The following is a 27,373-nucleotide window of genomic DNA, read 5'->3' as shown; positions in this document are numbered from 1 at the left end:
AAGATACTGGTGGGGGCAGACATGGACTTGGAACCAACAGTGGTCAAATCAGTGTAACTTGAAGAAAACACTGACCAGCTGTAAGTGCACTGGCTGTGGGTGTGAGAGACTTCTGCAGCTCTGAACACGCAGTGCCTCTGCCTGGCACACCCCCAACTCACTCACATTCAAGCACACACACACAAAGTCCATGCACAGCCTGGCACTCACATGCATTTCTGTCATCTACATTCAGACATGACCTCCTCAGGAGAGCCCGACCAGACTCTGGGCCCTCCCTCCACTCCCACAACACCTGCGGTCTGTCCTGCCACTGCTTCTGCACTGCAGGCCCTCGCCGCCTCCCTATGAGCTTCTGGAGGCACCATGCTCGTGTGTGTATGTGGGGGGGAGGGGCGAGGTACAGACTGGTGGGGAGACAAGCTGAGTCAGGGATGGGCTGGGGCTTCTTTGCTGTTGGCACCTGCAAATGTGTGTGGAACGCACAGAAGGAAACACGGAAGGTAAACAGGGTGCACCGTCCAGGAGGTGCACAGAGGACAGGCGCTTTATATTCGGGGATTCCAGGAACTGCTGTCACCCCTCCTCCGAGAGCCCGGAGGGGCCCCTCACCTCTGCGACATAATCTTGAAGGCATCTGGCAGGTAGCACTGCACATTCTCCATCTGGAAAGGGTCAGCGTCACAGATCTTGTCGTCTGTGCGTCCGTAGTTGGCATTTTCCACCATGATGACATCGCTGCCCGGGCACCGCAGCTCAATGGGGTAGCCTTCGCATGCCAGCTCCCGGCGCATCAGCCCAAATGGGAGCCCAGCCCGGCTCAGGCCTGTGGGAACAGGGGAGGGTGTCACGCTCAGCACAGGGCAGTGAAGACCCCGCATACGAGGCGCCTCCTGCACCTTGGCTGCGTCTGGGACACAAGCTGTCCAAACCTCAGCTTATTCATCTGTAAAATGGACTTCTCAGTGTGCCCAATGTATGGTAAGGTTATCAACCCGCTCAAAGACAGTTTGGCCTTTGCCTCAGGACCTGGGAGAACCTTCAAGTCCTTGGAATGTTCTGCCTGATGACAGTCAGTGTCTGTTTAGCCCTGGCTGGTGTGGCTCAGTGGACTGAGCACCAGCCTGCAAACCAAAGGTTCGCTGGTTTGATTCCCAGTCATGCCACATGCCTGGATTGTGGGCCAGGTCCCCAGTAGGGGGCGCATGAGAGGCAACCACACACTGATGTTTCTCTCCCTTTGTCCCACCCTTCCCTTTTGTCTAAAAATAAATAAATAAAATCTTTAAAAAAAAATAGAGTGTCTGTTTACCTGGGGGTCTCCGGCAATGCCAGACAGTCTGTGCCCAGACAGTTCTGTGCTAACTGTTACTGTGTCCCGTCCCCCTCATCAAGTCCCTGTGCCGAAGTCCTAACCCCTAGGACCTGAGAATGTGACCAAATTTAGAGTTAGGGTCTTTACAGAGATATTCGAGTTCAAAGAAGTCCATGAAGATGGGCTCTAATTCAATATAAAAAAAGGGAATTTGGACAGAGAGAGACATCAGAGGGAAGGCCATGAGGAGGCAGAGGCAGGAGACGGCCATCTACAAGCCAGAGAGAAGCCCAGAGCAAATCCTTCCCTTGGGGCCCCTAGAAGGAACCACCCCTGACCATGCCTCAGTCTTGGGATTCCAGCCTCTAGCACTGTGAGGAAATAAATTTCTATCGTTTAAGCCCCTCAGTCTGTGGTACTTGGTTACAGCAGCCCTGACAAGCTAGGACACTAAGAATGTGGTTTCGGGTGGGAGCTTTGGGTCATAAGGCACCGATGGTGACCTCTGGAGGGGCTGAGATCAAAGTCGGCCATAAGGGTGGTCTACGTGACTGAGCCCCAGTAAAGGTGGTGGGCCCAAGGCTCAGGGGGGCTGCCCGCGTCGGCAGCACACCAGGTGTGTTGTCACCCAGCACTGCCGGGAGAGTTAACGCTGTCCAGGACTCCACAGAGAGGGACAACTGCAAGCTCCACGCATGGAACTTGCCTGGATGCTGCCCCGAGCGCCTTCTCTTGGCTTAAACCGTAACTAAGTTTAACGGCATTTCTGAGTGCTGCGAATCCTTCCAGCAAACCAGCAAACCTGAGGCTGGTCTGAGGGGCCCCCGAATTGCAATTAGTGTCAAAAGTGAGGGTGATCTCGAGTGCTTCCCTAAACTCACACCACCCTGCACAAGGAGAAGTGGCACGGGGGCTGGGGACAATCACTCATATTCTGGAAGAAACCACAGATCTTGCCTTTGCCACCTTCCCGCTGACAGGCCTGGTATGTCCCTTGGCCCAGGGCTTCTCACAGTCTGAGAAGGGATCAGCAGTACCAGAATCTCAGGGCAGCTGGTTCAGAATGCAAACCATGGCCACCCTACCGTGAGGCCTGCTGAATCACCATCTTGGGGTGGAGCCAGGAGCCTTTGGATCTACACACCCACCAGCAATTCTGATGCATGCTCCTTTGGACAGCCACCCCTGTAGCCTCCCTAGGCCTCAGTTTCCTGATCTGTAAAATGGGAACCCATAGCCCAGGATTCATGCGCCAGGCATGTTTGTGAATGAAGAGCCGAGTGTGGCACTGTGAAGGGGGAGGGGCCACTGGAGGTGCCTCCTCATGCCATCTGGGACCCTCCCAGGCTGTGTGCGAATGACAGAGCACACCCTGGGCAGACCCAGATCTCAGTGGGGTCACATCGCCAGTCCCCGTCACATGCCACGGAGGGACTGAAAGCTTGGACTGATGGGTTTGAATCCCATCTCAGCCACTCCCTGGCTTGTGCCTTTGTCCAGTCACTGTCCAGTCACTCTGTCCAGCCTGTGCCTGTTCCCTTCCCCAAGGGGCTGACAGCTCTCACCTCGAAGAACCCGGATGAGGGAGGGATGCAGCAGCACACAGTGAGACAACAGGGTGCTAATTACTGTTGTTATTAACATGATTAGGGCAGCCAGTCCCTGCAGGACAAAGCAGGCTTGGCAGGGCCCAAGCCGACAGCAGGGGCAGCCACCTTCCCAGACATTGGTCCCAGCCAGGCCTTGTTGGGTGCCAGTGTGGAGTAGGGATGTACAGAGTGGCTCACAGGCTCCAAAACCAGGCCACCTGCAATCTGTAGATACAGAGAAGGGACCAGTGCATGATGGCAGCAGAGCTACAGTCCCCTTTTCTGAGATATGGTCCTTCCACTGTTGGCTGGGGACCCATGTGAGAATGGCAGCGAGGCCCCTGGGGTTTTCTGGGGTGAGTTGTCCCACTCGGGGGAAAGTTTTACATGTTCCTCCAGTACCATCTGCTTCCACAGCTAATTTTAGCCCTTCTTGGGTCTGGGAGCAGGCCGGGGGTGAAGGGCTGGCTCAGATGGGTCTGGGGAGTGAAAGCAGCCCCTCCCGTCCCACCTGGGGCTATGGGCAGGGTCTGGATGAGCAGAGAACTCAGGTACTGGGGTAACAGAAGGTGCCAGCTAGCCAGAGCAGTGCCGAGGCCCAGGGGCATGGTTGAATAATGCCCTCTCCCCTTTGGTGGCTTTCTGAAGGTGGGGCTATATGATGGGACACTGGGAAGCAGGGAGGAGTGGGCAGGGGCCAAGCCCCAGAGGGAGAGGCAAGGCCAGCAGGCCCCTTCCCTCTGCCTCCCTCCTCACTTTGCCCTCGCCCGCTATGGGGACCGTAACTGAGGAACTGGTGAGGGAGGGTGGGCAGGCAGGCCCAGGGCACTAATTGTGGCATGCACAAGATCCCAGGGCCGGCATAGGGCTGAGCTGGGTAATTAGTTGTTTTTAAATAAATGTCAACGGGCACACTTTAATTAAGCCTCTTCCCAGTGAGAGCCGGGCGATGTAATCACAGACACAGACACAGACACACACACAGACACACACACACACACACACACACACACACACACACGAGCCTCAGCACACCAGGAAGGTCCCAGGGTGCCCCAGCCTGCATCCCAGGCTCTGGGACCCCTGAGTGTTGGGGGTGAGTGGTGCTGGGTGTGTGGAACCACCAAGTCTTCCTCTGGCCTGGTTCCTCTGATGTGTGGGTGGGGTAGGGGCTTTAACCATTGGTCCAGAGGTATTTCAATGTGTCACCCACCCTCCTGACTGAGTTTTGGAGGCACAGCCACAGCAGCACCTACCTTGGGTGGCCGAGGTGACCAGGACGGCGGTGATGCAGAGACTCCACAGCACAGCGGCCAGGCGGGCCATGGCAATGGCTGGGGGTGTTTCCAAGGCTCTTAGTGGCTTGTGCAGGGGTCCTTGCCCCTCATCACCAGGTGGGCACCACAGCCTGGGCCACCAGCCTGGGGAGGACAGAGAGAGTGAGGTGGGGGCCACTCCTCCGTAGGCCCAGGACAAGGAGCTTTTGGGCCACTCCCTCCTGCTGGTGGCCAAGAGCACCTGGCCTGCAGGCCCAAGAGAGGCCAGTCCAAGTCAGCACCGCCACTGACGGAAGCTGTACCCTCTGGCCAGAGACTGCCCCCCTCCAGGGCCTCCAGCTCACGCTGTGCTCCCACCCTCACCCCAGCAGACAGGCACACCTGCTTGGGCACCTCAGAACCGCGTGGAAAGTTCCTCCTGTGGTTTGATAACCCCTTCTGGCAAAGGGGTAACTCATCAGGGTGTTACCAGCCAGGCCTCAGACCCTACGTCCTGGGGAAAGGGACCCGCTGGAAGCCTCTTCCCCATCCTGAAATCCTGACCCTGTCCATTGGTCCTCAGCCTGGATTCTTCCCCCCGACAGAGAACCCAGGGTGGGAACCGGACTTGCAGCCTCAGCCTCGCCCTGCAGATCGAGGGCAGGAATCCAGGCCCTGCCCCCTGCCCCCTGCCCCCTGGCTCTCTCACTCTGGTAGCTCGTTAGAACCCAGCTGGCTGGCGCCACAGATGGGTATCAGGGACAACTGAGTCCCTTCTCTCCTTTCCAGGGGACCTTAGAGGTAAGGCGGAGACAGGCAGGCGGGGAGGGGGTACAGTCCCCTTGAGGGCCAGGGAGGGTGAGAAAGCGGCAAGGACTGGGTGCCTCCTCCGCCGTCCTCCCCACCCTGCCCGCTCACCCCTCACCGGGGCTTCTCTAGCACAGGGCTCGGTGCTGACCCTGTATCTCCTCCTTCAGTCCCTCCTCCCCACTTCTTGCTGCCTCAGTTTCCCTTGGATGCTCTCAGGTTGCATGCCCAGATCTCCACTCTCAGCCCTTTGCTGAATCTTCACCCAGTTCGCCACATGTGGCCCTGGCCCGGCAGTGCCAGCCTGGCCAGGAACCTGCTGGAAACACGTTCCCTGGGGAGGGCCGGCCCTCCAGTGTGTGAACCCCCACTCTGTCCTCTCCCGCCGTCTGAACACCATCAACTACCCAACAGTTTCCAAATCTCTCACTTCCAGTCTGGACTCTCTGAACAGAGTCCCAGCTATTGTCCCCACCAAAAGGAAGCCTACTGACTGGCCCGGTTAGCTCGCTGGCCCCCTCTCTGCTCTGCCACTCCTGCCTCCTGCTCTGTCTCCACCAGCCGAGCCCTGCCCCGGGGGCTCTCGTCCTCTACATTTACCTTTTGCCCTCCAGTTGGTTATCCATAAGGCCCTTCCCCGTGCTCCCTCACCTCCTTCGGGCCTTTGTTCACATGTAACTACCTCGTGTATGGGGTGGCCCCCGCAGAGGCAGCAGGGGTCACTGGGTTATTATGGTATACAACCCCCCTCCCAGCTTCTAGAACAGGCCTGGCACACAGCTGCGAATGTTTGTTGAATGAATCTCAGACCCCAACCTGCCTCAATTCCTCACCTCTTTCCTTCCCTTCATAAACTCTGTCAGCAAGTCCTGTGGGCTCTGCCTCCAAAGAATCTCACCAATCTGCCGATTTCTGGTCCCCAATATCCCCACCCAGGAGCAAGCCACAATCCAGCCGCACCTGGACATCGTCCTGGCCTCCCCGTCCCGGCCCCCACGCCTGCCCTCCACTCAGGAAGAAATCATTTAACGATATAGATCCCTCTGCTCTCCACTGGGGTCTCCATTCCTCCCCAGGGTCCAGTGGTTGCTGGCGATCCGCGGCCACCAGGCCCTCCCACCCTCCCATGCTCCAGCCTGCCCCCCCCCCCATGATCCCAAACACCCGCTGCAGCTTTCCAGTGTTCAGGCCTCAGTCTCCTCTCATGTGCCACTGGACAGTGACTTCACGGGGTAGCCCTGCCTTCCAGTGCTCTGTTCCTGAGGCAGCTCTCTGCTCCTCCCCCACCCCGTGGCAGAATGGCCCCTCTACTGCCCAAAACTATGTCTCCTCCCACAACCGTGACCACACCTGGCCTGTGGAACTTTCAATTCCTTTCACAGCGTTTAGGTGGAAGGGTATTCCCTACCACCTCATTTCTCCCCCAACCCCATCTCCCAGCCTCAGTCAGGCTCAGGAGAGGCAGTGACCCCAGGCTGATGGCCACTCCCCTCCCTGGTTCTCCCTGAGGTAGTTAAACGGGTCGGCACCTGGTTAATGCTGGGCAGGCTGGGGTGCCAGGCCCTGAGGACAGCTAACCCATGTGGGTCTGGATCCCCAGGGCTATGGCACGACTCTGCCATTTTCATGCTGGTGACCTTGAGCAGGTCCTCCCTCACCACCCCAGTTCCCTCAGTAGTCCGAACCTGCAGGGTTCTGATGAGGTCAACAGTCTACATACACAGGGGGCCAGCTGGGACCCCTCGGGGGGGATGGCTCCTCTCCCTCCTCCTAGGCTGCACCCCAGGACCCCGTTGGGGTCCCCATACCTCTTCTCTGCCCAAACCCCGTTCTCAGGGATCCCAACCCAACTCATGGCTTTAGCCACCATTTATGCTGTGATGACCGTCGCATCCGAGCTGCAGCCCTGCCTCCCTCCTGGACCTCCGGCCCGATCGGACGAAAACACAGCCCCGTGTCTGCCCGCCGTGCCACCACCCTCCCAGGTCCTGGGGCCAAAGCCTCGGCAGTCAGAGTCCTCGGGCTCCGCCGTCCTGTACCTCCCACCTCCAGTTCAGGAGCAAGTTGGGGGTCTGCACCTCCAGAACATCCCAGTGCCCACCCATGCTTTAGAGTCACCCTCCAGACCCGGCTCATCATCCAGCCACGGAGGCCCTGACCCCTGTCCTCCTGCACTGCAGGGTCCCCAGCTGCCACAGGGACTTTCCAAAACAGTTACGGTCGTATACACACGACGGAATTTGTCATTTCAACCACACAAGCCAGTGGCAGTAACTATGTTCTGATGCCGTGCCACCACCGCCATATTCTATTTCTAAAACTTTTTTTAACTACAAAGTAACTTTAAGGGTCTATTTTATTCTCATTTGAGAATTTGGGAGAGAAAGGGGGGAAAGAGAGAAACATCGACGTGAGAGAGAAACACTGGCTGGCTGCCTCCCGCACGTGCCCCAGTGGGGGATGGAGCCTGCAGCCGGGGCACGCACCCTCACCAGGGATCGAACCAGCGGCCTTTCGGTCACAGGACGATGCGCCAACCAACGGAGCCACGCCGACCAGGCTATTTCCAAAACTTTCCCGTCACCCCAAACAGAAACTCTTCACCCACGAAGTACCCTTTCTCTCCTCTCCCTCCAGCCCCCGGCAATTACCATCTGCTTTCTGTCTCTGAAGAGCTGCCTGCTCTGGACATTTCATGTACAGGGAGTCACACAACATGTGGCCCTTTGCATCTGGCTTCTTTCACACAGCATGATGTCTTCGAGGTTCATCTAAGCTGCGGCACGTCACTGCTTCATTCCTCTTTATGACTGAGTAATATTCCACTGCACAGACAGACCGCAATTTATCTGTTTGTGCAATGTGGGCACTAGGTTGTTTCCACAGAGGGATCTTTTCGAAGACAATCTGGATAGATCGCTCCCCAGCCTGCACACCGGCAACAGCTCGAATTATGTGGCCTGCAAGGCCACGCGTGCTCTGACTCCTGCCCGCCCCCTCGCGGGGGCTCCCACACCCCATATCACAGCACCGTGCAGTCAGGGCCTGCCTATCAGCCCCTACCATCCTGTGACCTCCCGTGTCCCGTTCTCCTCTCGGTAAAATGGGGGCACCTCGTACGACAGCCGCAGGATAAGATGGATTCACGCCTGTAAAACATACAGCCGAGCCAGACACACTGAGTGCAGCAGGCCCCCTGCAGCAGTCGTCACCACTGTCACCACCAGCCACATCCCCACCACGTGACTTTACCTGTCCACTGGTGAATTTCCTTTGTATCCCCAGGAGAACGGAAGCTCCCGGAACCATTTCCTGGCACCCAGACATACAGTAGGTCCTCAAACTAATGTTGAATGAACCAGGGTAAGTGACAAACGGTGGTGGGGGCAGCTGGAGAGGGGGCGTCTGCCCTGAGACCGGGGCCCAGCCTGGCCCACACTGGCCAGGCACCAATGTCTCAGGGCCACAGAAGGGTTTCCCAAGGGCTGCCCGCTGCTCCCCACAGCCCCTCCCTGGAGCAGCTCCCCAGGAAGCTCCAAGCACACTCAGAACTGCCCACTCAGGAGCTGGGATCTGCATTCCCCCCTCCTGGCCTGACCGTGTGCCCACCCCACACTGGAGTTTCACTTGTCACCTGGTGCCCACCTAGGTGGGGAGGCCAGGCACGGTACGTGGGAGCCACCAGGGAGCCCCAGGCCTGGCCACCCCTGAGGCCTTTGGAGGGGGTTACTATGGATTGAGTTTGATCCTCTCCCCCAGCACTTCAGAATGAAGCCTTATTTAAAAGAAGTAATCAAGGCCCTGGCTGGTGTAGCTCAGTGTATTGAGCGCAGGCGGGCCTGTGAACCAGACATTCGAGGTTCAATTCCCAGTCAGGGCACATGCCTGGGTTGCAGGCAGTCCCCTGTAGGCCAGTTCCCAGCAGGGGACACATGAAAGGCAACCACACATTGATGTTTCTCTCCCTCTCTCCTTCCTTTCCCCTCTAAAGATAAATAAGTAAAATCTTAAAAAATATTAAAAAAAAAAAAAAAAAAAAAAAAAAGAAGTAATCAAGGCTCTGCCAGGTAGCCCAGCTGGTTAGAATGTTCCGATACATCAAGGTTGTGGGTTCGATCCCCCAGTCAGGGCGCATACAAGAATCAACCAGTGAGTATGTAAATAAGTGGGACGACAAATAGGTATTTCTCTAAAAAAAAAAAAACAATAAATAAAGTAAGTAATCAGGTTACAATGAGGTCAGTAAGACCGGCCCTAACTAGTAGGACTGCTGTCCTTTTGAAAACAGGAAATTTGGACACAGGGTGCACAGAGGAGGCAGGACTGGGGTGATGGTTCAACAGGCGCCGGCACAGCAAGGCCTGCGGCCGCCCCCAGAGGCCAGGGAAGGGGCCTGGGGCAGATTTTGGTCTCAAGAGACCCCAGATGGAACCAACCCCGACAACGCCCTGATCTTGGACTTGCGGCTGCAGAACTGAGACAATACATTTCTGGTCTTACAGCCACCTAGTCTAGGGCACTTTGCCACATCAGCCCTAGGAAAGTCACACAGGGGTCAGGACACATGGGAGGTGGGAGGCAGAGAGGAGGGCAGGGCCCGGGCCACACAACTTCGGGGAACCTTTCACAGACTGTGGGATGAGGTGCTGCTGGGATCACCAGTGCTCAGACCCCCCAGGTGCCAGGCACAGCGGCAGACACCATGCTCTGCACCAAGCACTATGCACATGGACCTCTCTTAATCCTCATAAGACCTGAGTAAAGGGGGACACCCATGTTTTGCAGATGAGGAAAGTCAGGTCCTAGGGGTACCCACCTGATAAGGGGGCTGTGAACCCAGGCAGGGCCCCCAGCTGGGCACCAGGAACTGGTTTGACCCTGGGGGATAGGAGAGCCCCTCCTCCAGGTCCCCCGAGGGATTTGTGTGACGATGGTCCTCAGAGATGGGCCCTCCTGCAGGTTCCACACCATCAGGACCAGGTGAGCCTGCACCTGCATGTGTTGCCACCTTGGTCTTCAGATCAACCCAAGGGAAGCAGTGCTCACTGCCCTCAGGTTGATAGAGGGACTGGGCCCCAGATGTGTCCAACTACTCGGCCCACCTGCCTGACGCCTGCCTCAGTGTTTGCACCCGAGGCTTGATTCCCATGTTTGTCTCAAATCAAGGGGTGTGGGGTAGAGTAGCAACCTGGTGGTAGGTGTTGCAACCCAGGCTCTGTCCTCAGATGTCCTGGGGTGGGGCACGACGGGACTGCTGGAGGAGAGGAGCGCCTCTAGCTTGCCCTACAGTGAGGCTGCTATGGCAACCCTCTGTGCTCCAGTGGGTGGGAGTCTGAGTGGGGGGCCCCGAGGCCCCCACTACCCCACCCCTCCATACAGTGTTTCCTGTTTCCAGTCCCTCTCAGCAGACTGTCCTCCCCGAACCCAGCAGCCTGAGAAAGCAGCTCCACAGGCCCATCTCCAGGAAGCCCTCAGGCTTGACAGAGTGAGGAAAGGGCAGGCCCTGGGTAGGAATTTGCCTCTACTGCCTTGGGCAGGGTGCTTGACCTGAGACTATTGTCCCATCCCTACTCCAGACTAACAGATCTACCTCAAACAGACAAAAGAGCTGCCCAGAGAGCGCCCAGACCATGGCCCTCCTTCAAGAAGGAAACTGTGGGTTCAGGAAGGGCAGGGTCCCTGCCAAACACTCATCTTTCCATATCCCCACATTTCAACAGTGGGCGGCTGGTCCTCCCAGGCGCTCAGGAACTATAGTCATCCTGAACCCCTCTCCCATCCTCTTTCCCCCACACATCCAACCTGGCAGCTCCTGTGGCCTCCCCTTCAGAATCTGTTCACTTCTCCCCACTGCTTGGCCACCTCCCTGGTCTAGCTCCATCATTTCCCCCTGTACCAGCCCGGTGGCCCTCTCCCAGGTCTCTGGGCCCCAGCTCTCATGGCTCAGTCTGTTCCCCCCAAGGCAGCCAGAGGGCGCCAATGAGCACCTGAGTAGACAGGTGTCCCTCCACAGCTTTTAGAACCCTCTGAGGTTCCCACCTCACCCAGAGTAAAAGCCCAAGTCCTCCTGTGGCCTGCAAGTCCCCCAAGTTCCTGCCCTCCCTGCCTTCACTACCTGGATCACTCAACTCCCATTTCTCTGGTGAAAAACAGGCACAGTCCCACCTCAGGGCCTTTGCGCAAGTGGCTGTTCGCTGTTCCCCTGCCGCCCCAACAGCTCCTCTCTTGCCCCCTTCAGGCCTTTACTCAAACATGACCTCCTCTGGGAGGTCCTGATGGCCCCAGCACTCCCACATCCCATTCTGGCTTTCTTTCTTTCTTTCTTTCTTTCTTTCTTATCACATGCATTTTACTTACTCTCTCTCTTCCACTAGACCTCAGCACCACAGAGTGGGGTTCGCCCTCCAGCCGCACTGGACCGCAGAGGAGTGGGGGCTGTTCAAAGTATCCCCTTCCCCAGAGGTCTCCGCCCTCTATCTGCCACTCCCACCCCATTCAATCTCCACTCTGTAGCCAGAGGGATCTTTGCAGAATGAAAACCCTCCCTGCTAGCAATCAGCTATGGCTCCCTATGGCCTCAGTGCCCTAACACAGCATCTCAGGTCCTGGTCTCCTGCCACTTTGTCATCACCTTCTCTACTCTGTCCCAAGGTGCCTATTCTCTGCACCCCCTAACTCTCTCTCTCTCTCTCTCTCTCACAGACACACACCCCCCTCTTCCTCCCAAAGGCTCTGCCCACCAGGGCTACAGTGGTCCCTACTTGGACCCACACCTGCAGCACACGAGGCCCCCACTTTTTGCTCCCCTAATAGGATCTGGACTCTGCTGCTGATTGGCTGTCTTCTCCGCCCAGGGGGGACTCCATGGGGAAAGTTCCATCATGGTTGTCTAGCGCTCTGTTGTATGCCCAGCCCTGGACTGTGTACTTGTTGATTTGTTTAATAAACCAAGACGAAGCAAACCCAGAGCACGGGTCGTCCATTCAGTGGACCGTTACCCAATTCGCATGGAGACATGAATGCTCCGGGAGAAAATAGCCCCAAGAGGGAGAGATTGTGGGGAGGTGGTATGGACAGGGAAAACCTCCCTGAGGAGGCAACATTTTGGCAGAGGTCTCAGGGAGGTGAGCCATCTAAGTACCTGGGAAAAGAGGATGCTGAACAGCAGGAACAGCATGTGCAAAGGCCCTGGGGCAGGATGTGAGTGTAGCTTCAGCCAGATGAGGGGGAGAGTGGGAAGAAGAAAAGGGGGTGGGGTTTACAGGGCAAACCATGCAGGGCCCTGTGGGCCTTGGGAAAGACTTGGGCTTTTTTTCCGGGTGAGGTGGTAGCCACAGAGGTTCTGAGTAGAGAGGGAGGTGGGACATGAATGCCTAACTCGAGTGTTTAGATTCCTATGGCGAGGGGAGACTGTTAGACTGCAGGGAGGGAAGGACTGAGAGTGGTGGGTACTCCCTACCCTCACCCTCTCCTTTCCTCCCTGTCTACTCACTATGAAAACCAGAAGCCTGCAATTTTCCCCACCCCTTCTTTCCTCCGCCTCCAGCCAATCACGTCAACTCAGACTGGAAAACCCCACACCAGCGCACCTCTACCATCTCATGGCCCCACTGGGGTCCTCATGTGGATGGCCACAGTGGCCTCCCCTTCCACCCTCTGCAGTCGTCTCCCACACAGCAGCCGGAGGGAGCTTATGCTGGACTCTCAGACCCTGTCCTGCGGGCCCTGACCCCACCTCGGGTCTTCTCATCCCCATGGACAAACACAAACACAAACTCACAAACTCAGTCCTCTGGCCCCCTGACCAGCTTCCAACTTCCTCTCTGTACACCTAGCCATGAAACAACATCTTTCCTTCCCTCTTTGAGCCACCACCTTCCTGACCTCCTGCCGGGCACCCCGTCTCATTCTCCTTCCCCTCCACTTTACCCTTCCTTCCCCCTGCAGGCCACAGCTGCGAAGCCACCTGCTCCAGGAAACCCTCCCTGGCTTTCAGGCTGGCCAGGCGTCTCCTTGGTGCTCCCCACCAGGAAGGGTGGTACCACGGAGCCCCGTGGTCCACTTCCCCACCAAGGCGACCACTGCGCAGCTCTGAGCTTCCCACTGTGGGCTGGGCAGAGCAGAGCTGAAAAGTCAGAGAAGCCAGGGAAGAGGGCTCTGGATCCTCTGCTGCCACCAGATGCTGGGGGTGAAGGGACAGGATAAGGGACGTAGAGAATGAAGGGCGGAGGAGAAGGGGCCGGCATCCTGGCATCCCATGCATGTTTGAGGACTACTGAGGAAGCCAGTGTGACCAGTGGGGAGTGTGCACAGGAGACTAGGAGGAGGTGAGGGCAGGGAGGTGACAGGAACAGGCTGCACTGGACTCGTCCCAAATGGGACCACCCTTCTGCTGATAGGGTTCCACAATCTCCACTACCAAGGGAAATTTGGGGTTGCTGTACAGCAGAAGTTAGCCACCTATGGCCCAGACACTACCTGCTTTTGTACAGCCAGTGAGTTAACAAGGGTTTTGCCACTTTCAAAGGGTTGAGAAGAGGCAGAGGAAGAATGAACATGTGACAGAGTTGGTAGGGGGTCCACAAAAGTCTTTAACACACCTGGCTCTTCATGGAGAAGATCTGCAATAGAGCAGTGGTTCTCAACTTGGGGGAAGAGGGGGTGTGTGGGAGAGGGGGCCAATTTTGCCCCCCACCCCAGCCATTTGGCAACGTCTAGGTGTTACCACTAGGGTGTGTGTGTGTGGGTGGGTGCTACTGGTATATTTAGTGGGTGAAAACCAGGGATACTGTTAAAAGTCCTAGGATGCACAGGACAGCCCCCACAAAGAGTGGTGTGACCCCAATACCAGGACTGCCATGGCTGAAGACCGTTCCCTGGGCCCCTCACCTGTCTGCACCATTCGCCTGCCTGTACCTCCTCCCCATCAGTGGAGAGGAGCCTCACCACACTTCCTGGGCATCTTTAGCCTCTGAGGAAGGGGTCCTAGCTATTTTTAGCTTTGGGGGACAGGGCTCTTTTGGGGTAAATACTTATTTATTTTTAGAAAGAGGGGAAGAGAGGGAGAAAGAGAGGGAGAGAAAGATCGATGCAAGAAATATCAGTCAGTTGCCTCTTATACGTATCTGCAACAGGGACTGAACCAGCAACCCAGGTAGGTGCCCTGACTGGGAATCAAACTGGCGACATTTCGCTTTGTAGGACAGAACCAAACCAACTGAGCCATACCAGTCCAAGCAGGGCTATTTTCAGCCTCAGCATCTACTTATTAAAATTTTTATCTTCCCCCCAAATTGGAGTTGGGGGGTGGCAGGGGGGTCTCTTCTTGGCTAGTCCCTCAGGGCTAGGACAGACCATAATAAGGGGCCCCATCTCAGGAGAGGGAGGCTGAGTCAGTGCCCCGGGAGGAGATGGAGGGGGCTGCTCAGGCTTTGACTCTGGGGCTCCTACCCCTGGCAACGGCAGGGAGCCCACACATTCCTCCCCTGAGCTCTGAACTCTACGGCACAGACAGCCCCACCGGGAAGCCACCTGTCCAGTCTGCCCAGGGGTGCCAGGGGATAGGTGCAGAGCTGGCCTGGCCTGGCCTCTGGCAGGAAGCCTTCAACTCCCCCACGGGGCCCAGGGCAATGGAGAACCCTAGATATGCACAACCATGGGCGTCACCCAGAGGTCTCTGTTCCATTATGAGGTCCCCTCCCATTCACTCTGGTAGGACTCCCTGAACACCTACTGTGGGCCAGGCGTGAGTCTAGGCACCTGGGATCCAAAAGCAAACCAAGTCAACATAAACCGCCTGAGCATTTGGATTCTGGTTGGGGAGACAGACAACAAACAAACGGCCGATAAATCAGGAAGTTCCAGGGTGTGCGAAAATCCACCCATGCTGTGGAAGGTCAGGAGGCGAGTAGAAGGCTGCCATTTTAACGAGGCTGCATGGGGCAAAACTTATTGGGGGGATGATAACTGAAGCAGCTGAGGGAGCAAAAGCCTTGGGAATATCTGCGTGAGGTCGCAGGTAGGACAGCCAGTGCGGATGTCCTGGAGTGGAATCATGTTTTGCATGTTGGAGGAGCAGCAAGGAGAGAGGGGGCGGGGGAAGAGGTGCTGGGGAGGGACTGGCAGGGAGGGGTCCCAGGACGCCCCGTGCCTGGGACTGCTGCAGTGCTGGGACGCAGGGGCCACTGCCATCCCAGTCTGGGGCTGCTCCTCCCCAGCTGGGACCCTGGTCACTCTCAAGGGGGAGACACAGCCTTTTCCTCAACTCCTATTATATGAGCCCTTGACTGAAATCACTTATGTGTCACTAGAATGTGAGTTCCATGATGGTAGGACAAGGGCCCTGTCCCCACCATGTTCCCAGCATGGCACCTAGTAGAGAAGGCACTTGGCAAATGGTCACAGACTGCATAAGAAGGTGACCCAGCCTCATTTCAAGGAGCCCTACACACCTGGGCACAGGCTTGCAGCTCACACAGGGTGCAGAGAGCTGCTCACGCGTGGAGCCACACACATACACACACACACACACACACACACACACACACAGCCAACCCCTCTGCAAAACTAAAAAAATACCAGCACACAGAAGACCCCTTCATGACACATAGGACCAGCTTGATGACACATGGCCACCTACTGGCTCAGTCAGGTCACCATCCAAATCAGTTACAGAACAGGTACCACACAGGTACAAGCAGACGATGATGAACAGAGGACTGGATTCCAGAAGCAGTGAGACGCCCTCCCACCCTCGGACCCCACTTTTTTCCTTTGTTAGGTGGGCCAAGACCCAGCCCAGGAGAGATGCTGGCTGGAGCCTGCACCTCCAGGGTCACCTCGGTCAGGTTCCAGACCCAGGGAACTCCCTCCTCGGCAGCCCCTCCCCCTGGCTCCCCACCGAGGGGCCTGGAGGAGGGGAAGTGTCTGGCGTCTGGAAATTGGATCCTTGAGAGGAGCCCACACAGAAACCAGAGCCTTCTGTGTCCTTGGCCACCCGTCTGACTGGTGAGGTAAGAGGGGCAAAGACCATGACAGAGCTCCGGGTGGCCAGTGGACAGTTGTGGCAGAGATTCCATTCCTGTTCCCCCTTAGGGGTACCTCCTTCAGGGCATAGCAGTGCAACTTTCTGGGAAACTTGACCCCAGATACCCATACTGGGGCTGAAGTGCTCCACCATCTCCCTCCAGCCTGGGGCACACATGGAGGACAGACACTTGAGATGGAGATGACACGCAGCCCTGCACACAGGTCCACTGTCCTGGAGCCTAGGCCGGGATGCAAACAGATGTGGGAGCAGCCCAGGTGCCTGCCAGCCCCACCCCCCATACCCACAGGATCCTCTTTGGTCCCCCTACCGTCAGGAGAAGGGGCTCCCCAGGGCAGGGTGGGAATAGAAGGGGCTGAGTCTCTTGCCTTTCACCTCCTCCCTGCAGGGCCCACAGCCCAGTTGCACTGGTCCACTGGTCCTCAGCTCCCTGCCCTCCCTCCACTGTGGGTGCCATCTCTACACTCAAGGGCAGACGTCCATGCACCAGTCAGGGATCAAGCCCTGTGCCAGCTCCCCATGAGTGGGGGTTGAGATCAGCGCCCAGTGGAGGGAGGACAGGCCTAGCAGCGCATGGGCTGAGGACCTGCAGGTCACTGAGGTAGAGAAAGAGAAAGGTGGCAATGCCAGCAAGAGGGCTGGCACTCACATGTGAACGTGCAAGTATGTGCGGCTCAGTGCATGGGTGCGATTACCACCAGCCAGGGATCGAATTAGTTCCCTTTTCCTCTTTCCAGATGATTTTCATCTCTGTAATTAATGGGCAAGTCAGTTCTGAACGGCATGGCAGGCAAATTGCTAGTTAGGAAAATCATGGATAATTTTCTCGATATGATAATGAAGGTTGTATACCTTCTCTTATTCTCCCTCTTTCATCCACTTTTAAGTAATAAATTCAACATTAATGGGAAAGGAGTGGGGAGGAAGGAGAAGTCAACTTGCCCCACAGCTGGAGCCTGACTCGGGCCCACCTGGAGTCCTCAGTCCCTGGCCACTGGGCAGGCAGAAAAGGTGACAGATGGGGACCCTCTGTGGGGCACCCTGATACCCCAGTGATCAATTCAGGATGCCAGGCCTAGGAGACCTGGTGATGGGCAGGGAGCCAGCCCCAGGTCATCTGCCTAAGTGAACGGGTTGAGTCTGGGGTCAGGTTACAAGCTCATGCCAGCCCCTGGGGTGCTGAACAGGCGAGGAGACCAACGGCCTCTCCCCAAACAGCATTTGAGGTCAACAGGCCCAGAGCAGACATCCACACTCAGGCATCCCACACGCCTGTACCCACGTTGTCCAACCCCCCTCTTGTCAGTGACTCCTGCAGCAGCTAAGGAAACAGAGCAAGAAGAGAGAGACAGAGAAAGAGAGGCAGAGAGGCAGAGAGGCGACCAGCCATCTTGGCAGCCATTTTGAACCCCTCCCCCTGCTCCCCTAGGCACACCACATGTTTGGATGTGGGCAGACAAACCGAGGGTAAGGGTCCTGCAGAAGCAAGGAAGAAAGGGGGCCCTGCCTCAAGGCTGGGATGGAAGGACACCCACACAGCTGCCACCTCTGGGGGGAAGGGGGTGGGCCAGTAAGGTTCAGTGAGGTGCTGGGCAAGGATGGGGCTGGGTGCTGACCTAGACTGGAAGAGTTGGGACAGGGATGCGCATGGAGGCCATGTACAGGCAGGGTCCTGCCTTTAGATGGGGATCAGGGGTGCACTGGAAGGTATTTTCTGGCCATGCTGGAGCACACACAGCACTCCCCACCCTCTTCTGGCCCAGACTCCTGTCCCAGAACCCTCAGATGGAAGGATGGCAATGAAAACCCCCAATATTTGGTGTAGCGGGAGGGCTCGTTCTCAAAGCCCAAATCCCAGTGGATTTATTCTGACAGCTTCCCATGCTTAACCGAGTACCACGGAGAGAAGATGCTGCTGGGCTGCACCATTCTTCCTGACACAGGCGCCCAGACCGACCCCTCCCTATCCCCCACGTCTCGGTTTCCCAGAGAAAAACAACCCCCAGCCCAGCATCCTGCGGTGCCAACCCCCAACAAGGCGCCTCCGAGGCCCGGGGCCCGCGCGCGGCGCGCACTCGCACCCTCTCCGCTCACACCCAGACACCTACACAAACAGGGCGCCAAGCACCCGCGCGCACACGCACCGGGGACACGCAGGCACCGCCGCGCCACTTCCCCACAAAGGCTGGTGCGCGCGCGGGCACACGCAGACACGCGCGGGCACACTCGCGGTCCCCTCCCCCCGCCGGGTCCCCACGGACGTCCATCTGCACCCCCAAGCCCCCGGCGCTCCGTAGGCGCCGCTCCTCCGGCCCCATCGCGGACGGAGGTGAGGTGCCGGCCTCTCCTGACTCCCCTCCGGCTCGAGTGCGATGACCCACGGCTCCAGCATCCCCTCCCCCTTTGCGGCCCAGACAGACCCCGGTTCCCATCCTCTCCCTCTGGCCTGTACACCTGGCCCAGGTGCGGCATCTCCCTCGCCCTGGGCCCGCAGACACTCACCTGTCCAGCGCTGCTCTGAGCCGGGCCCTGGGCGTCTCTTCTGCAGCTCCGTGAACCCGGGCCCCCCGCCCGGCACATCTCCCGGAATCCGGACGCGGGGGAGGGGGTGAGGGGTGGCGGGGCGAGGGCGGCCTGTGTCCCCTCTTTCCCCTGGCCCAGCACCACCGCCACCAACCAAAAAAAGAAAAAGAAAAAAAAAAAAAAAAAAGCGGATCGCACAGCTCCAAAGGCGGCCCCCTCGCGGCGGCGGCGGCGGCGTCAGCTCCGGGCTGGGGGCTAGCAGGTCCGCGCCCCTCCCGGGGAGGGAGGTGGCAAAGGCTGCGGGGCGGGGGCGGTGTCAGAACTCTGGGGGCTGGGGTGAGGCGGAACCCCCCGAGGAGGCGTCGGCCGCGGCCCGCATATCCCCCGCAGCTCCGCGGCCCCAACGGAGGTGGCACGTGTGAGCCCAGGAGACTTCCCAGCCCCCTCGGACGGTGGCGGCAGCAGCGACCGAGGGGTTAACGGGGCAGCAGTGGCGCCCCTGCAGCCCCCCGCCGCCCGGCGGCGCCGCTCCGGGACCCGCGCGGTCCCATCAGCCGGGGCCTCCTGGGCAGACGGCGGGGCGGGGGCGCCGCAGCGTCGACAGCTCCCGCGCCGACGGCTCGGGCTCCCCGCAGTGGCCGCGGTGGGTTCGGGTAGGGAGCGGGCGGCGCAGAGCCTGGCGGGGGCGCGGCTGGAAACAAGCGCGGCAGCGTCGCGCCCCCGGAGCGGCCGGAGGTGGGGCGCCAGGCCGGGCCCGTGGGCACCGCAGGACGCGCGGACCGAGCCGGCGCCGGGCACCAGCAATGACAAGCCGCCTGTTCGCCCAGCTCCCCGGCGCACTAGCTCCGGGAGGGGGGCGGAGGGAGCACGCAAGACCCGGCCCGGAACCACTGCCCGGGACCGGCGCCCCAGCCTCCCCAGGAACACCGAGGATCGGCCTGAAAACCCGGGCTGGAGTTTTCTCCCCTTGGCCTCCTTCGACCCCCCCCTGGGAAATTGGAGAGAGGGAAGGCGAGGTGCTGGATCCCAGTTTTGGAATGGGGAGGGAATGGGGGTAGCGGAGAAAGGCGCAGGTAATACCCGGAGCTCCGGATTATGCCGGGAGGGACGTAAAGAAGAGACTAAGAGCCCGGAGAAGGGAGAAATGGGGCGATCTGGAAAGGGTATGCAAAACCCGGTTTGGATTAGGCAGAGACGGGAGGAACTGAGAGTTGGGGAGCTGCAACATGGCCAAATGCACACGGGGCACGCAAATTTCGGGCCGGATCCTTCCTCGGGAGACGGAGTAATGCGTCATGCCTAATGCAGTGGAAACAAGTAAAACCCGGTGTGGTATTACGGACCTGGACTTGCCGGGGGCTCCCGGAGGGGGCCACTCGGTAACTGAGGAGGCGTCTGCTGCCCCCGTATTCCTGGCAGCGACGCGCAAGGGGGAGAGGCAAGAGGAGGGCTGGACTCTGGCACAAGGGGACCTGAAGCGCTGGCTGCACCAGAGCGGGAAGGTAAAAGCGGTTTCAGGATACGGAAGCTCTGCGCTGGGATAGCAAAGAAGAGGCTGCCGCCCTAGGAGACCAGACGTACAATATGAGGCGAGAAAAGGCCGCAAAGCCAGGACTGGAGTCCACCCGACGGGACAAGATCTCGGCAGAAGATCCTGGGTTACCGGACAAGGGCTTGGAACTGACCGAGCTGCAGGGGCGGAGGGGAGTGTTAGGGGGAGGTTAGTATCTAGAAACGCCTCAAAAGTCTCACTTTGAGGTGGGCGGGGGGGGGGCGGTGAAAAGAGGAAAAAAGTGAATTTTAGGTTATTGGCAAGAGCAAAAACCCGGTATGGACTTTCACAGCCTAACAACTACAGTGCTGCTGGTAGATGTAAAGAAGTAAGGATAGGAGCTGGCAGGGTTTCGGGCATCTGGCTGACTGAGGCGAGGGACAGGTTTCAGGCTGAGTCTGCAGAGGGAGCCCCTGGCACCCCCTTTCCAGTCCGACCTGGCTTGGATCCCCCGAGCCACAGCGGTGACTGCCGAAACCCGGAGTGGGGGCTGTAAAACCGGGCCCCAGGCCAAAAATAGTCACTTCAGCATAATAGACAACTCAGTGCAAGGTGGGGGCTGGGAGGAAATTGGAAGGGAGTAGAATCCTGGAGAGGGGAGTAGGGGGAAAGTCCCAAGCAGTGAGATCCGTTGAGGATCTGGAAGCCTGGCTGCTGGCTAGCTCCATTTTATGAAAGATGGGTTTAACTGTTAAGACTGATGGATGGGGAAGAGCAGATTCCTGGCTTTGATCCTTGGGGAAGGAAGCCCATCCAAGTGAGGCCTAAATAGGAAAGCAACGTCCAAAGTAGGGCTGAATCTTGGTGGACCAAGAAGGGGCATTAATGGGGTGTGAGGAGGAGGAGGGCAGACAAATCCAGATCTGAATTATAGAGGAAGGGGATGGGCTAAGGATGGGGAGGGGGCTCAAACCCAGTCTCTCTCCAGAGAAGAGAATGCGTTGCCCAGGTAGCCAGCCAAGCTTTTCATTGTAGAATGGGTGAGGAAGAGGGGAAAGTGTGGAAAGGCAATGGGAGGTGTTGGGGAGCAAATACACAAAAACTTGGGGCAGAATTACATTGGAACTATGAGTATCTGAGAAAGCCTATATTTATTAACCTGCCCTGTAATCCCTTCCAAGAAAAATGTCCTGGTGGCTAAATTTAGGGAACAGCAGAGAGACACCAGACTTGAAGGCTGGCTAGGTGACCAGGGGTGATGTTGTGGTGAACACCCACCCTCCACCCTCTTTTATGGACAGCCTCCATTTCAGGACTAGGCAGGGATTCTCTTAGCATGGAACCTGGGTCATAGTTGTACCCCAAACTTCGGGGAGGAGGGTGCATGTGGGCCACTTTCATTCCCCCTTCATGTACAGGACTCCATAGCTCTAGAGCTCCAGCCTTGATTCTGGGTGGCCACGCAGGACAGCTGGATCTGAGGGACCAAATGTGAATGAAGTAGAGGCTAAGGACCCCATCCATCTGTATTTGGCGGCAAATCTAGCCATTATAGGGGTAGTGTGGGCAGTGCCTCAATTTCCCACTTTGAGATATATCAACAGCACCTAGTAGGACCCATGAAGGCCTGGGGATGCTGGGGGGTGAATACAGTGCTTCGGGGGCAACCTGGAGACCCCTCCCAATCCAGTCCTGCCAGGTTTCCATTAAGCCAGCAGGATTTAGGGGAGCACCTGGGCACCTCCAGAGACCTCTGGCTCCAAGCCTCCGCCTACCACCCCACCCTCTGTCCCTACTCAGACCATCCACCTCCCCCTGCAGACTCTAGGAACCTATCTCTGTGAGGGTTCCTAGAAGGTTGTTGTAACTTGCATTCTCCCAATGCTGTGAGAAGGGGTGGCCGTTATTTTTATGAGGAAAAGAGGTGGCACGCTCAATTTGCAAAAATCCTGGCCAGGACCTTCACTCAGCCCCTCCTCCACTTTTTCCCAGTGCCCGTGGTCAACGTGGCACCCTCGCTGGCGACTGGGATCGGCTAGCCAGCCTCCATCCCATCCTGGTCTCTGGCTTCGTGGGCCAGGGGCACAGGAAGCGAAGGGTGGTGAGAGACTGGGGTGCGAAAGAGCCGCGGCACCCCCGCCCCCAGACCCTCCGCCGCGCAGCCGCAGTGGAAGGCACACCAGCAGCTGGGCTCCTGGAACCAGAGCGTTCGTGCGTGCGCAATTTTGTCGGGGCATCGCATGCCCTCACCGCAAGGGTTGGACCCCTGCTTCCTACACCTGGGTGCTTCTGGTTTCACGCACCCTACCTTGAGTCTCTGGACCAACCCCCACCTCGGGCTTTGGATACCCCACGTCCCGTGCACCCTATACCTGAGTACTTCACGTTTTGTGCATCCTGTGCCAGGAAATCACCACAACCAGCATGTTTCATGCCTAGGACACCTCACGTTCTAATGCCCCGCCTCCTGGGGACCCTGCATGCTGTGCATCTAGCACATCTGAGCACCCTAATCTCAAGACCTGGACCTCTGCCCTCCCACTGTGCCCTCCAAGTGTTTGCCCACCGCCTCGATGCCTACGCTGACCATCCCGGGTGCTGCATTCCTCCACTCTCCCCTGTCTGTCCCCAGTGCTCTGAGTCCTTTGCCTCAAGCCAAGCTCCCTGGTTCTGAGTGTGCTACCTCAGACCCCTTAGGGTCTGCAAGAGCAGGGCGTAAGAGAAACATGTCTTGGGACTCAGGGGAACCAGTGCAACATTCAGGCCTCCACTGTCACCAGCCCAGTTTTCCTCTCCGAGCTCGCACACCCACGCCCGCACAGACATACACACACGGGAAGCATCACCCTTTGGGGCATTTCATCATCAAATTCATGCATTCACTCCTTCCATTTTTTCCTAACATAGTGCTCCTTCCATACTCTTAGTATGGTGCAGCGCAGGGTATTGAGGATGTTCTAGAGCCCCACCAACAAGACTTGGAACCCTCCTGAGAGCACCCTCGTTCTGGTAGGTGAGGTAGACACAAAAGACATGATGAAATTCGCTCTGAAAAGTGAGCAGGGTGCTAGGGAAGGAATGGCAGACCCATTGCATCTTGAGGGGCGAGTCAATGGGGTTCTGTGTGTCCCTGACTCTCTTGGAGGCTCCCTGCACTCCCGCCTTAGGCAACATCTAAGTCCCATGCTGGTCTACACCCTCAGCCAAATGAAAAGCAAGATTAAGAGATCTCAGTGTTGTTCTGGGAGGATAGGGGGCAAGGATTCATTCCAATTGCTATCTTTGGGGGGGGGACTATTTAGTCAGTCAACAAACATTTATTGAGCACCTATTATGCACCAGGCACTGTGCTGGGTGTGGGAACACTGGTGAACAAAGCAGACTGTGTTCATGGGCCTGACATTCTAATGGGGAAGGAGGACAAGAAATCATACAAGTGAAAGATACAGAACGTCAGATGATGTTAAGTACTATGGGAAAAAAGGAAGGAAGACGGGGCATGGTGAAGGCTGCACTTTAGAAAGGGGAGGTCGAGGAAGGAGTCACGGGGGACCTGGGGCAAGGGCATTCCCAGCAGAGGAAGCATCCCATGCAATGGTTCTGAGGCAGAAATGTGCCGGGTATTCAATGGTGCCAGGAGAGGGCCTGTGGGGCTGGAGGGAGTGAATGAGGCAGCAAGGAGAAGGTGAGGACAGGGACTGTGCTATCCTGGTGTGCTTTGGGGAGGACTTGGGCTTTTGCTCTGAGTGAGGTGGGAGCTATGGAGGGCTCTTTAGCAGAAGAATGACATGTCCTGACTCAGGTGTTCACAGGCACCCTCTGGCCACTGTGGGAGAACAGTGTGGAGGTGTGGGAGAACAGTGTGGAGGTCAAGTGCAAAAGCTGAGCGGCCAGGAGGAGGCAACTGCACTGATCCAGGTGATTGATGCTAGGAGTAGTGACAGTCCAGGTGAGCAAGGCGTGGATTCTGGGTGTATTCTGAAGGTGGAACAAACAGATTGGAAGTGGGATGTGAGGGGAAGAGGCGAGTTGAAGCTTGTGGCCTGAGCATCTGGAGGCATGGAGGCCGTGGTGGGGTGCAGTGCAGTTTTGGAGGTTAGATGCAGGAGTTACATTTGGTTTGACAGGTGTTCAAGTGGGGGTGTTCAGTGGTGACTGGGGAGAGGTCCAGGTAGCTGAGAAATGGCCCCAAGTTAAAACTGACTGTCTCGTTTATTCTTATGATCACCCCATGAGGTAGGCACTTTCTCCCCAGGTTACAGAAGGAGAAACTCATCCAAGTAGTTAAAATACAGTCAGATTCTGAGCCAAGCCTGTCTGACTCAGGGACTTGGTCACTTGGAAACACCGCTTGGCTGTGCAGGGGACAAGAAGAGGGGCCGTGGGGTTGGCGGTTATCCGACTCCCAGCTTCCCTCCTCTTCATCAGTTTGTCCTCAAACACCTGTGCACGGAAGGCGTGAATACCGGATTCCAGCCAGGGCCAGCAGTAGAGTAAGGGGAGCGAGGCCCTTTCTGAGCCACAACATTTAGGAGGAGGCAGAAAAGAAATCCTCAGTAGTTAAGAGAAATAATATTATAACACAATGTTTCAAAAACACAAAATCGTGCCAAAAATCCATGATGACCAAAATAATGTACTTTTTAAACAAACGCAGTGCCATGCAGAACCACATTGGGAAGGGAAAGCCAGGAGTACTGGTATTGTCTTTTTATGGAAGATTTTGACATTTTGTTCATCATGGATTTTGATTTTTTTAAATATTGCATTAGAATATGACATCTTACTGGCTGAGATTTTCGCCTCACTCTGATCCTGACCCTGGTTCCAGGCCATGTTCTGGAAGCCGAGCGTATGACAGTAAACAAGAGACACAGAGTCACTGTCCTCTTGGAGCTCACACTTTATTTGGGAAGCATAATTTATTAGTAACGAGAAGAACACCTCAGAATGTGATTAATACTGTGAAAGAAAAAAAAAACTATGCAGAGTCATGCCCTGCCCGGGGAGTTCAGTTGGTTAGAGCATTATCCCAATAAGCCAAAGGTGCAGGTTGAATCCTCGGTCAGGGCATATGTAAGAATCAACCAATGAATGCATAAATAAGTGGAACACAAATTGATGTTTCTCTCTCTCCCTCTAAAATTAATTTTAAAAATTTAAAAAGCTGCCCTTAAGAAAACTATGAAGAGTCATGAGGCAGGATGTGGATGAGTGTGATTTGGGCTAAGGTGACTGGCTGTGGGGGGGTGCCTTTCTGACGAGGAGGGGTTTGAGCTGAGGCCTAAAAGCAGAGGAGACCATCAGGAAGGGGGAACAGCAAGTACAAAGTCCCTGAGGTTGGAACAGGCAGGACTATTTGCAAAGTCTGAGGGCCAGCATGGTGGGATCACCAGGCACAGCCTCAGATGTCATGGGGAGGGTCTGGATTAGATTCTCAGTGATGGCAGATCCAAGGGAAGGTTTTGGGGGGAGGCAACATGATCTTATTTGCATGTTTAAAAGATTGTAGGAGAGGTTCCTCAATAAGTACGACATAGAATTACCATAGGTCCTAGCAATTCCACTCTTAGTTACATGCCCAAAAGAACTGACAACAGAGGCCCACTAAAACCGATAGCAGCATTACAACGACAAAAGCTGGAAGATGGAAACAACCCCAATGTCCACCATCGACGGATGAACAGGTAAAACAAAGTGTCATGTATCCATACTAGGGAATATCATTCAGCCACAAAAGAGAAGGAAGATCTGACACATTCTACAGTGTGGATGAACCTTGAAAACATTGTGTTGAATGAAAAGTCAGACACAAAAGGCTGGGTGTTGTATGATTCCACTTAAATGAAACGTCTGGAATTGATGAATCCACAGAGAAGGAAAGCAGCCTGGTGGTTGCCAGGAGAGCAGTGGGGAGTGGCTGCCACTGGGTACGGAGTTTCCTTTCCAGACGATGAAACTGTCTTGGAACGAGGCAGAGACGGTGGTTGCACAACACTGTGAACGCACTAAATGCCACTGGATTGTTCACTTTAAAACAGTTAGTAGTTAATTTTATGTTATGTGAATTTTACCTCAATTGCAACCAAATTATAAGGGATTTGAGAGGGATACAGGGGACTGGGGAGGCCGCCGCCATGGCCGAGCCAGGTGAGAGGCACTGGAGACCTGGAAGCAGGATGCTGGGGAGAAGCGTTTAGATCTAAGGCATACCCTAGAGGTAGAGCCAACAGGACCCCTTCAGCTTTGCACCCCACCCTTCACCAGGACCGCTTAAACGTCACTTCTCTATTAAAAACTGCAAACACCCCACCCTCCTCGCTCTTTGGCTTCCCTCTCCCCTTTATTCCCTCCTGTAGCATTTTCCCACCTTATCTAATTTTTGTTTTATTTATTTATCTCTCCCACTAGAATACCAACTCCCCCAGGCCAGCATTTTTGTTTCTTGTTCACTGCTCTATGCTCAGCACCTAGAACTACTTGTGACACACTGCAAGTGCTCAGGAAAAGGTAGGGGAGTGGAAGAAAGCGCGAGTCCTGGGAGCCATCCGAAGTGTAGCCTGAGCAGCAGGCAGGAACGGTGGGTGGTCTATTCTCGGGCACTGAGAGGGGAGCCCATTTGGGCTGCGCTTCTCGCCCAGGCCGGTAGGCGCCGCTGCTCCGCTGCTCTGCGGCCGCCAGGTGTGGAGGCCCCGCCCACACCCCCCCAGGTGCGTGGAAGGCGCGGCCGCAGGACCTGGGGTGGAGGAGGAAGGAAGCAAAGATGGGGGAGAAGTAGTGGGGAGAGAGGACAAAGTCGAGATGAAGGGAGAGAGCTGAGTGTGTCTGAAGTGGGAGCTGCTGAGAGGCAGGAGAAAAAAGCCCTGGGGCTGTTAGGGGCCTGAGAAGGTGAGGAGAGAGACACCACTGAGTGATTGGGAGAGAGGAAGGGTGGGGAATGGAGGAAGGAAGGATTTGCAGAAAGGGGAGTTCAGAGGAAAACACCCAGGACAAATCTGGGGGAGGTAAGACAGGTGAACAGGTGAGGAGTCTGGAAGAGTCCCGGGTGGGAAGAGGGCTTGACTGGGAGACATTTGGGTGGTGCATGGGGATAGCTGCGACGGTTGGGGGATGGGCCTGGCCTGTGGGGAATTAAGGACGCTAGGAAAGGGGCCCTGCACTTTGCCAGCCTTTGCTGGTATGGGCTTTGGCAGTAAGGGTGCTGGGACACACATGAACTTCTCAGGCCCTGCCTCCTTGGGCCAGCAATGGGAAAGAGCTTCTGAAGAGTGCTGTGTGCCTGCCAAGCATATCCTGGGAGCCCAGCTGGCTTTTGCAGGGCTTCCAGGTGTGGCCAGGTAAGGG

General features: G+C 56.7%; 1 protein-coding gene across 4 annotated transcripts in view; it reads right to left on the bottom strand.

Moving 5' to 3' along the window:
- The window catches only part of ADGRL1 (adhesion G protein-coupled receptor L1), a 45,261-nt gene extending 25,042 nt beyond the window's left edge, over window positions 1-20,219 (bottom strand). Inside the window, exons 1-4 of one of the 4 annotated variants that reach the window (XM_053663764.1) lie at window positions 20,119-20,215; window positions 18,517-19,836; window positions 4,161-4,325; window positions 613-826 (exon numbers count right to left, since the gene is read on the bottom strand). In XM_053663764.1, the coding sequence (XP_053519739.1) occupies window positions 613-826; window positions 4,161-4,230 (284 nt within the window). In that variant the 5' untranslated portion in view covers window positions 4,231-4,325; window positions 18,517-19,836; window positions 20,119-20,215. Of the gene's footprint in view, window positions 1-612; window positions 827-4,160; window positions 4,326-18,516; window positions 20,042-20,118 lie in introns of those variants that run through there. The other 3 variants (XM_053663765.1, XM_037145816.2, XM_053663766.1) reach the window with 3 other exon arrangements.
- Between the last annotated feature and the right edge of the window lie 7,154 nt (window positions 20,220-27,373).

This window comes from Artibeus jamaicensis, unplaced genomic scaffold (genome assembly GCF_021234435.1).
Source record: "Artibeus jamaicensis isolate MK-2021 breed Jamaican fruit bat unplaced genomic scaffold, CSHL_Jam_final contig_3290, whole genome shotgun sequence".
Lineage (NCBI taxonomy): Eukaryota > Metazoa > Chordata > Mammalia > Chiroptera > Phyllostomidae > Artibeus > Artibeus jamaicensis.
This window is presented reverse-complemented; position numbering and strand designations above follow the sequence as displayed.